Genomic DNA, 11,626 nt, shown 5'->3' with positions numbered 1-11,626 from the left:
AAACTATCTGCCACATATAGAAGCCATAATCTGATTTCACTTGCAAATCCCACTTGCTACCTTCACCGACGAGTCCAGTATCTATGAAATGTCTTTTACTTTCACTCAATTTTCTTCTTTTTAGCGGCAGGGTGGTGCTAAAGTAACTCTCTAAGATTTTTGTTTTAAACCGAGGAACTTACAGAAGCCATGTATAACTGGAGACTTGCGTGCGCCCTTAGTTTAAAGCTCGTTTGATAGCTGGAGTATACCACACATCTGCAGGTATGGATTCTCTAGCAGTTTCTCATTATTACTCTGCACAAAACAAGAATGCTATTATAAGTGATACAATACAAAAGAAAAAACTCATCGATATTTGAGGTTCTATGACTCCACACTCTTAAATTATTACGATAGCATTTACCTGCTGAGCCTTAAAGACAAGATTCTGAAGCATGTTTTGGTATTTCTCTGGTTCCTCCGTCATCATCCTCTGAAATAACCGAAACTTTAACCAGTGAGCAAAAAAAAAAACACGAACGAGTTGAAACCTTACTTGTCTTCCAATTTATATGTATGTTTTTCAAAATCAAAATGATGAATTTGAGAACTTTTCTTGCCTTTAGGAGAAATGCTGAAGAGTAATAAGCCACCCTTGAGTCAGTATCATCCAGGAGTTCCCTATACAGATAAACATTAGTTTGTAAATGCTCTGAAACATGCACAGATAAATCAACTTGGACTGGAAGTATGGAAGAGTCAACTGAATCACCTGAAGAACTCCTCTCCACCAACTTCTTGAAAAGCAACTGTATCTGCCGTGCATTTACCGATCAGAAGTAATAGCAGGGTGGCTCGAATATCAGAGGTTGCCCCTGGGATATTCCCTCTTCCTTTGCTTCCAACTGCGACACCAAGTGCAATTTTGTCAGTTGCTGCACCTGCTAGTTGAATCAAGGGCCAATAAAACAAAGCCGCTGGAACACGCGCAACCAGCTGCATAGGGACGATGGCTTATCCACGAAGAAGCATTGCTGCCATTGACGCTGTCTCGCACGTTGAAACAGAGACATTGTTGTACCGAGGCCTGATGTCAGCATCATCCATACTCTCTTTATAGCTGTTACGATGGGATGTATCAAATTTGTTATTCCTCTCAGCAGAACTGGGGACTGCTTCCTCATCAGTAGACAAAACTTTCAAGCACAATTGCGAGAAAAGAATGTCACACATCTGCTTGAAAACAACAGAGAGAAGTGGTGTCAGCATTAAAACTTCATCAGGGTAAAAATTCCAAATAGATGTACTCTTTCATGCCAGTTACGGAATATATATTTAAGATAGATATCAGCAAGCTTTAGAGTGGCCTTTGATAGGAAATTTGACAAAGCAAAGGAAAAGAGCAAACAAAAGGATTCAAAGAATATGTACCTTTAAGATATTAAGCCGGTCAGTTTCATTTATTTGTGCCATCAAAGACAAAGCGCTGCACATTATGTCTATAACAGCATTTGCTTTCTCTAGTCGCGTGTCTTTCTGATCCTGACTAGCACTTCCAACAGTTGATCGCTGTGTCTCATTCTCATCTAGTAAGAACTTGGAACGCATAAGAAGCCTCTCCAGTATGAACAGAAAACCCCATCTGATAACACTGTTCTTTGACTTCAAGAGTCCACACAGAAGATGTACGGAAATAGGTATATCAGAAGTAATTAGAGAGTCGGAGGCACCACAATTGGCAATCTTTTGCTGCAGGTCTTTTATGCTCAGCCATATACTTCCACCACTCTCTTCACTAACTTCCGAAATCAGAAGATCCCCCAACCAGATATTGTTGAAATGAGCTGAGTATAAGAAGAGAAGAGAGGAGGAGTTGGAGAACATGAGAGAAGGTTCAGCTTGGGTGAGTTTTGGGAGTGAAGATCGACCAGGCCGTACAAGACCGTACATGGCCGGACAGGCCGTACAGTCTGGACAGACCGTGGTCGACTTTAACTCGACCAAATGTAACTTATGATCACCCGGGTAAAAGGAAAGTGAAAGAGAAGTTACCTGAGCTTGCACCTATGGATCAGACCGTTGAACAGGAAGAAAATGAAGTCCAAGACAGGCTGGCACAGCTGTAAAGAAGAAAGGATCTTGTCCAAGATGCCTTGATGCCAAAAGCGTGTAAAGCCTCCCATTGGACAGTTTGAAATGGGCGCTCCTCTTCCCCTTGACTACACATGCTTAAGCCTATCTGATTCTCGCAAACCCTAGCTCTCTCTCCTTGTATATATATCAACTCATGTCATTAATAAAAGATTACACAGTTTGAGTCATTCTCTCTTTCTTGTTCTTGAGTGTTCATCATGATTCTTCACTAATCTCTTTATAATCCAATCCCATTCTCTTATTCTCTAAATCACTCTAACTCTCTCTATAAATCTTTTAGATATATCCATTTTGACGATTTGTGGCTCTTTCTGAATGAAGAAGAGAGTGCAAAGTGGCCCAAGCTAGATTCACTGACATGCTTATATCATTTCTTAACTCTTGAATGGTTTCCATGTACTTGGACGACTTGGTTATCTGTCTGAGATGCAGAAACTCTTTGTCCAAGTGAGTAAACGAAGCTACTATCGTGTCAAATTTTTCTGTTATATTTGCCAAAAGCTGCAAGTAGGAAGAAAAAAGGGAGTTAGAAAAAAAGAGCGGTGACTGGTAAACAATATAAACCACAACTCTTTGTCAGACCCTAAGAAAAATATTGCAACATACTCCAACAAGAACAAACTTACCTGGTTTAGACGTTCGCTATTGCTAAACCCAGACAATGAAGCAGCAATTGATCTTCGCAGGATTTTCCCTATGCCTTCAACACCAAGCTTAACAGAAATGTAGAAAGCTTCAGGTGCATCAGCAAGAGCAAGCCGAACAGCCAATGGTTGAATCTCATCATCAGTGTACTCAGAAAGACCAGCAGCTGCGCAAGCCTCATTAATTTGATGCAGAACATAGTCAAATAAAACCGAGTAGAGATTTCTTCTTTCCTCTCTAGTGGTTGCCAAAGAGTACTGTATCAATAAGATGAGTCCCTTAATCTATCAGAAAATAATTGGGGCTCAAAGTATCTATTTGAATTGTTTCTGAGAAAGATCATCAGTTTAACAAGAATATATTCGCAGTACCTTATAGAGAATGAACTCCACGCCACCAATCAGATCGACCTGTTCTATAAGAAAACTTGAGGCACTTGACGTTGCTTTGATAGAACCATCTAGCTCTAGAGATCGGTAAATCATATTTGTCATGATACAAATAAGCTTGGAATGAACAACTTCTGACCAAGAATTCCTTTTGCTAGTTCAAAGTAACTGGCTCGTCAGAAAGTACAGCTTAGCAAGAGAGCCAATTTAAAGGTAGCATACCGCGGAAAAGAGAAATAAAAAATGTCTAAGAAACAAATAAAATGAGAGATCCAAATGAGAGTATGAAGGCAATGACAGCAGAAGGAAAATATAATATTCAGCCGCATAGGCCAAACATACCCTTATGTCAAGACCACTTAGCTGCTTTCTCCTTATTTTCCCTCTATCACCGACAAAATATAACAAGCAGCTGAGAGCAGATGCCCAAACGGATTCTTCCTTTTCCTCAACCTACGAAAACAATTTTTGAAGGTATAAAATCAATTTTGAAGGTCTTCTGAGGCTGTATGTAATAGCCTCGATCTCTAATTCATATTCTCCTGTCGAACTCTCTTCTTCTTCTCTCTCTCTCTCGAGTCGCCAGGCCGTCCAAAGGTATGCAAGTTTCTTTGTTTTAGGGCTTTTGCTTTTGATTCAATAGATGCTTTGTCCGACTTTCCAATGTCTGATTGGATTTGCCATTGAGTCTCTCAGTTTCTGAAATTTGTTTCTTTTGTTGTGATTGACCAAAGCTGAAGTCAGTTAATCTGATTTAGAAGTCTATACGGTTGTGTAGGCAATAACATTACATTTGTGTTGGATTAGGATTTCATAATTAAACATTTACGCAAATCAACATTCTAAGATCCACAGTCGTACCGGAGCTCGTCTTCCCCGACCAACTCGACATTCTAAGACCCACGGTCAAGCCATACTTAGCTTGGGTTGTGAAAAAATCGAAGACGGACATGCATTCTCATCCGGCAGACCATCCAGACAGTCCCGCAAGCGTCCTTATCTTTATCCCGTGTATCCATCTGGTTCAGATGAACCTGGACATTGTCTGAATGGTCATCTTTGACCAATCTGCATGGAAGACTGAGTCTTTGACTCACTAATTCAGATATGCTCAAATCACAAACCACAACAAGACTGAGTCTTTGACTGAGTCTTTGACTCACTCAGATAAAAGAAGAAAACCAAAATAAACTCAAACTTAGACTTCTTTTATTCATAGAATGAGACTACATATTTATAGTGTTTGTAGTCAAAGACTAATAAAGAAAATACACGGAAAATAATGCATAGAAAATACAAATTTGACCATATCTGAATTAGTGAGTCAAAGACTCAGTCTTCCATGCAGATTGGTCAAAGATGACCCTTCAGACAATGTCCAGGTTCATCTGAACCAGATGGATGCACGGGATAAAGATAAGGACGCTTGCGGGACTGTCTGGATGGTCTGCCGGATGAGAACGCATGTCCGTCTTCGATTTTTTCACAACCCAAGCTAAGTATGGCTCGGCCGTGGGTCTTAGAATGTCGAGTTGGTCGGGGAAGACGAGCTCCGGTACGGTCAGTTCGATCATCTGGTCGTGGTTCCAGTCGAAGCTCCAATCGGGACGCACGCGCGACGGCTCGGTCAGTCTGATCGGTACGGTCGGATGAACGAACCTCGGTGAAATTTTTCAGAACGTCTTGATCTTCATGCTGGTTGGCTCCAATGGACTGATCCACGAACCAGGGCACATCATTCCCTTCCTATTCAAAAAAATTTGTCCTCAAATCTGAAACATTAAAAGGAAAATGATTATAAGCAAAAGAACCATAATCTGCACAATGCTCACCTTGAGTTTGGTCCGTTTTTGAATGGAAGATGATTCTTCTTGGTTGGCTTGATGGTCACGAATTTATTCTTCATCTAGCCCTCCATTGGCTCATATGTGAAGTCATCGAAAATTGGCAATGGGAATTCCTTTTCTGGCTCTGTTTCAACGTTCTCATTCTCCAAAGTCACCAACGGTCTTTGCTTTTGACACTTGTTAGCATAATGACCGATCCTATTGCATTTGAAGCACCTGGTAGAATGAGCTTTGCTTGTGGGTTTCACAGTTTTGCTTTTATCAGAAGACAACATATTAGTTTTCAAATCAGAATTTGAAAGAGAAAAAAAATTACTTTGTTGTTATGGTGCAGGAGAAATGTTGGTGCTTCCCTTCTTTTTGAGTTGCCGGATAGCATGAATTGCCTTATGCAACATCTTCTCCAAGCTGACATAAGTCTGAAGCTCATTCTAATCAAACACATCACGGTTGCTTCTCTTGGCTTTGGTGAAGGGACGATCACCACTTCTGACCCACTTCTCATCATCATCGAAACTGTTTTGTTTCTTCCTTTGGTTTCTTTGTTTCTGCATAAAATCAAACTCATTAGAAGCAAACTGTTTCTTATTTCCAAAAATCATTTGTTCTTTTTCTAACACGGTTTTAAAAGGAAAGTAAACGTCTTGTTGTGGTTTGTGATACTTTGATGGATCCTAGCCTTGAAACTCTTCAGCCATCTCCCAAAATCATCATTCCTCTTTTCTTCAGTTCTGGCCGATGGAGTTTGTACAACCGGTTTTGATTGTGGCTTTTGGACTGCCTTCTACGACTGCTCGGTTTAACTCCATTTGATCTATAACCAAGGTAAGATCGTGTGGCCTCTTTGTTGACAGGTTTCTTCCATTTGTCTCTCTCAGGTCGTGACTTCGTGGCTTCCTTCTCTTGGTCACGCTCATATTCTGCTATCATCTCGGCTGTGCGTTTGTTGTACCTCCATTCTCGCAACTGTTCTTCTTGTGTTTTGCGCGCTGCCTCCTCTTCATGGTTGATCAGTAGCCCAAACACAAGTGATCTATTAGAAGATGAAGAGATAATAATGGTTGGCTTCTCTTCATGGTTTATCTTCAGTAGTCCAAAAGACACAGATGATCTCTTAGAAGATGAAGAGTTACGAATGGCTGGTTGTGAAGAACTCTAAACCTCAAAGTGGCTCTGATACCACATGATACGCCCTTAATTAGAAGGATCACTCTAAGGTTGGTAGAATGGATAAGTCTTGCACCGAATGAGCTAGAAAGCACAAACGATCAAGGAACTTGGATCGAATGGAGACACAAGAGGTGCGGAAAGTCTCTTGATACTACCGAACTTCTAAGCCCGAAGATATGACTCACTCCGATGACTTAGAAGCTACGATGTCCGATTAAGAACAAAGGATTCAACAAGAATATAAAGAAAGGTTTTTGATTAAAAATGTTGAATGATTAAAACAATACAATAGCAAGCCTTTATATAATAGCTTGTGGAAGAAATAAATATTCTAGTCAATCCTAGAACTACAAAGCTCTTAAAACCATGAAAACTTTACTAGGAATATTGACTTGACCAAAGACCAAAACTGTTGACTGAATATTTAAAGTTTTGGTCGCAGAACTCTTCGGCTGGTTGTGTCCTTTTGCACGGTTGAAGATCCTGGAATTGCCGTCAGATTGATATATTATACGACCAGGGCTTTTATTTTCTTGGTGTACCTTTCTTGGACAAATCCAAACACTGATTTCTTATCGAGCATAAGACCTCCACATTTTGCATCAGGCCCACTAGCTTCTCTCGATCTAGAATTTCATGGATCAAACCGATAAGGCCTATAAAATGCCCATTAAGCCATGCTATGATTAGTTGCTTAACTGGTTCGTACCTTAAGATCTTCGTTGAGACATAGCTGGTGATTTGGGTCGCATCAGAACTCATATATGATTCTTTGTAAGCAAGACTTTTTATAAATAAAAAGCGAAACTAATGCTGCACAAATGTCATATTGAAATCTAAGTTCTAGAGTATATATTCATAGAACAATATAAAAAAAGCACAAGCTTCTTTGGTCTCATTTTGAAAAGCTAACATCGATTGCTCTTTATAAGTGGGGCTTCTGGTAGGCCCGAGACTTTTATCCGAGATTCTATCCGGATCCGATCCGAAAATCCGGATATCCGGAGGCGCCGAATCCGGATCCAGATAGTAAAATGCTGGATCCACCAAAGCTGGATCCAGATCCGGATATCTTGATTTTTTAGTCCGGATATCCGGATCCGTAAGCTTTATTAATAATTATTTCAAAAATAGTAATATCTATATATAAAAACTAATTTTGTTTGATATATTTTCTTTTTTATAATAGTATATGTAAATTTTGTAATTTTATACATAGAAATAATTCAAAACATTATATATTTTTTGTTTTAAATTATTGTTAATATTTTATATATATTAAAATTATTTATTTATTTATTTTAAGAATCCAAATCTCGATCCGGATATCCACCGGATATTACAATTTTTAGAAGGATATCCGACACCCGGATATCCGAGAACTCCAGATCCGGATAAGGATAATAAAATTATGGATCCGCCGGATAAGGATCCGGATACCTTAAAATTGCTCGGATACCCGATCCGTCCCAGGCTAGTTTCTGGAACTAACGTCTCGATTCCTGGCATATGATAAAAAGTTTAATAGAATTGATTTTGCTATCTATGTTACTAAAATGCACGTATTTTTTTTGTCACACATCCGTTCTAAACTTCAAAGTTAAGCGCATTTGAGCTAAAATAGTATAAAAATGGGTCAACTATAGCGAACTGATTCGTGATATCGCGTAAGTGAAGCCAATATACATGGAAAGTTCATGTGATGATTGCACGTGAGAAATCATATATCATTGTGGATCATAAAATCCACACCATGTATTATTTGGTGGTGATGTTAGTGATGTTCGTAAGAGATTAGGAAATAAAATAATGTGGCAATGATATCTTCATAACACAACGATGTAATCAGATTCTGATCGACAAAAGTGGACTTTATTGATAAGGATTGAATTAATACAGTGATAACAAAAAGACCGGGTTACAGCAACTAAGAACTAGGAACAAAATATCGAGAATGAGAGAGTGAGAGATCGAAGTCGAGGGTAATGTGTGTAAGCTCTAAGGTTTTGAATGTGCGCTTCTCTTCTCTTCTCTCCCTTTATAATCGCTCTCTTTTCCTTGTTTATTAGCGAGATCTTCTCACAATGTTAACGGCTCTGAAAGCTTTGATCCTATATTTTAGGAGAATATTCTTCTTAAATCGATTTCATTCCTTCATGCAAGCTGTCGACCTCCCTTCCTGCGACCCTGCGACCACTTATCGGTCAAACGTGAGTGAACTCCGTGTTAATAATATTGGGCCGGATCTTTGTCTGAGTGGTTTATATTGTTGTTATTTGCTCCTATATTTTAGTTTCATGGAAATAAAATTGAGATTATTGGCTTACATGACCCTAAGGCCACCTTTAACGCTAGTTGCTTAAAACGTGGCTAGCAATTTTTTAATTTAAAAAAAAAGGAAAGAAAAGAACAAGAAGAAGAAGCGCTGCTTCTGCAGCTTGTTTAAGCGTCCGTTGTTTGTTCTGTTTGCGGGCCCCATCGACACGTGTCGATCCATGATTGATCAGTTTTTTAGTTTTTTTTTTAGTCACAAACAAAAAATAAAATAAAAAAATTTAAGCACTCCTAATAGGTTGCTAGGGTTAATGATGTCCTAAGAGCATGCGCAATAGGAGTATTTAAGTGGGAGTACTTAGAGAAAAATAATTAAATAATCAGTAGTCTCTACCAAAAGTTAAGGATTCAATCCTTAAAATCCTTAAATAAAGATTTTTTTTTATTGAATCTTTGCACTATTTACGGATCCCCACGACATGTAACTGATATATATATATTTTTATCTGAAAAAAAAAAATAATACTTAAAAAATTAAAATACATTTTTTTTAAAGAATCTTCTTTGATAACATTACTGCGAGTGCTCTAAGTCCATTTCTAATTAGCGGCATGCCTACACCCAAATCCTTTACTTTTCCTTCCCCAACTTACCCCTACTAGCCTCACGATTTCTACGTATTAGACTTCTGATTTCTGTCAGAAATTGGACTTCAAAGGGAGGAATAAAATGTAATATGATGAGCATTAGTGTCCATTGTGTAGCTCGAGAACATGCGGCCGTCTGATGGGTTCCTGGAAAAAGGCAACTGTCTGACACCTCTATTACACCTCTTCATCTTTAATTATATTTTTATTACATTTCTCTTTCTCATTCGAATCTCAGTCTAAATTTTCCTCTTCCAATTTCCTCTTTTCGTTTTGCATTTTAATATGTTAATACAAATCGATTGTGGAACCCAATTTTCCGTCAAGAATGTTTGCCGCCGGTGAAAAACCCTTCGGTGAACAAGTAACATACATTCTCTGGAGTAACAACATACATTCATGAGAGTCAACTAGGGCTGGACATCATTACTCGTTACTCGCTTTAGACTCGCTACTTGATTCGTACCCGTTTTGAAAATTCAAGTACTCGGTGTTGTTAAGGCAAGTAACAAGTCGACAATTTTTATTACTTACAAGACCAAGTCAAGTATCAAGTATCATTATTATTTTTAGTACTTGTCTCGTTACGTCATGTTACTTGCTCCGTTACTTGCTCCATTATTTGCTATTTGTTACATGATCTATTAATTAATTGTTTATATTTGTCTTTTCTTTTGCTTACATTTAGGATTGGACACGAATACTCATTACTCTCTTTATACTTGTTACTTGTTTTGTATCCATATTGATTTTTAAATACTCGTTGTCTTTTAGTCAAGTATTACATAAAGAAGACAAATAAAAAATATATATGCATACTTCGATATATAAACATTGTATAATTTTCACGATAACAAAAATGTCTTCTCTAAACAAGTAACATGTAGTTGACAAAAAAAAACAAGTAACATGTAATAACAAGTCATATAACTACATTTTTAAGTAGAAAGTAGTTCTTTAATATTCCGAAAACTCGTAAATAGTTCACAAGTACTCGTAAATAGTTCACAAATACTCGTAAATAGTAAGTAATAGAGCAAGACAAGTAACTTGCAAGTAATTTATTTTTGATCAAGTACTTGAAATAGCAAGTACGCGTTTTTAACAACTCAAGTACAAGTCAAAAATTTCATTACTCGTACAAGACAAGTCTAACCGCAAGTACACGCAAAATAGCAAGTACCCGCCTTGTGCCCAGCCCTAGAGTCAACACCAGTTTAGTTTTCCAAAGAATACTCACTCATGAAAAGAAACTCTTTGGTTTACTACTTCAAGTCCAGACAAGTGAACGTTAACTGCACAATGTACCAACTCCTCTCTTATGTTTTAAAATCTACTTATCTTCACGATAGATTCATGAAGTATTGTTGATTGCTTTCATGTGCTTACAACTGCTGGTGACGACATTTGCGGAAATGACTTTGTTCTTTAGGACAGTGATGCAAAAGTGTAGATAATATGAAACCGTTAATATTTCAGTTTGTTAGTTCATCAGTTATTTAGTTTAGATTAGTCAGCTTCCATGTATTATTTTCATTTTCATTGGCTGGTTGTTATCGATTGTTAGGTTGTATCTCAAATTTTAAACCATAAAGCTAGCTTGGGTCAACAATTATATGTGTACATGTTAAATTTCTCTTATACGCGCTAAGTTTTTATAGAATTCGAAGATGCAAACAAGAATGACTCTCTTATTATAACCTGGGAAAATATCTCAAAATTCAAGTTCTCAATCTCTAAACTCTTATACGGTATGTCACAACTTGACATCTCATTATATAGAGTTTATTATTTCCTAATCCTATTAAACAATACATTTAGATAACTCCTAAATATATTCTAAGTCCATATCACAATAGGATTAGGTCTCATGTTTATCTCTAAGCTTCTTTTGTCTTCAAGCTTAATCCAACAATCTCCCCCTTAAGCTTGAACTCCATCTTTGACAAATCATACACTCCAATGAGGTCTCTCATTTCCCTGAATTTGATGCGCCCCAAAGGTTTGGTTAATATATCAGCTCGCTGCTCAGTTCCAGGTACATGTTCAACCTCTATCAATCTTTTCTCAACACACTCTCTGATGAAATGATATCTAGTGTGTATGTGTTTACTGCGACCATGGAAAACAGGGTTCCTTGTAAGAGCAATGGCCGACTGGTTATCTATTCGTATGATGACCCTCTCACTCTCAGCTCCGTGTATCTCCTCAAGCAAGTCCCTGAGCCATATTGCTTGTCTTGCAGCCTCTGTTCCAGCCATGAACTCTGCCTCGCACGACGATAAAGCCACAGTTTCTTGCTTTTGAGAGCACCACGTGATTGGACATTCACCAAGGTAGAAGACATGACCCGTAGTGCTCTTGCCATCATCATTGTGACTGCTGTCGCTGAAGCCTATGAGTCTCACCGGTTCCCTTGCAGAAACGCTACTGAACGTTAAGCCATAAGAAGTCGTACCCTGCAAGTAACGTAAGCATTGCTTCATCGCCACTCCGTGTGATTCCTTGGGGTCCTGCA

At 38.2% G+C, this 11,626-nt stretch overlaps 1 protein-coding gene and 1 long non-coding RNA gene across 3 annotated transcripts; both read right to left on the bottom strand.

The window, feature by feature from the left end:
* Positions 1-602: 602 nt before the first annotated feature.
* Positions 603-3,613, bottom strand: LOC106412799. 2 transcript variants are annotated; one of them, XM_048765563.1, is made up of 5 exons: positions 3,153-3,613; positions 2,763-3,038; positions 1,414-2,637; positions 755-1,215; positions 603-663 (listed from the first exon to the last, which is right to left on the bottom strand). In XM_048765563.1, the coding sequence occupies exons 1-3, from the start codon at positions 3,273-3,275 to the stop codon at positions 2,413-2,415; spliced, it is 624 nt and encodes a 207-aa protein (XP_048621520.1). In that variant the 5' UTR covers positions 3,276-3,613; the 3' UTR covers positions 603-663; positions 755-1,215; positions 1,414-2,412. The 2 variants fall into 2 exon arrangements, with proteins under 2 accessions (XP_048621520.1, XP_048621519.1); XM_048765562.1 differs by lacking the exons at positions 2,763-3,038; positions 3,153-3,613 and having other exon boundaries at positions 1,414-2,344.
* A 744-nt stretch (positions 3,614-4,357) lies between these two features.
* Positions 4,358-7,125, bottom strand: LOC125591392. The gene is made up of 2 exons (XR_007327381.1): positions 5,003-7,125; positions 4,358-4,942 (listed from the first exon to the last, which is right to left on the bottom strand). It is a non-coding gene; the product is annotated as an uncharacterized LOC125591392 (long non-coding RNA).
* Between the last annotated feature and the right edge of the window lie 4,501 nt (positions 7,126-11,626).

Source organism: Brassica napus, chromosome C8, assembly GCF_020379485.1.
Source record: "Brassica napus cultivar Da-Ae chromosome C8, Da-Ae, whole genome shotgun sequence".
Lineage (NCBI taxonomy): Eukaryota > Viridiplantae > Streptophyta > Magnoliopsida > Brassicales > Brassicaceae > Brassica > Brassica napus.
Note: the sequence above shows the minus strand (reverse complement) of the source record. Positions and strands in the feature narration are given on the sequence as shown.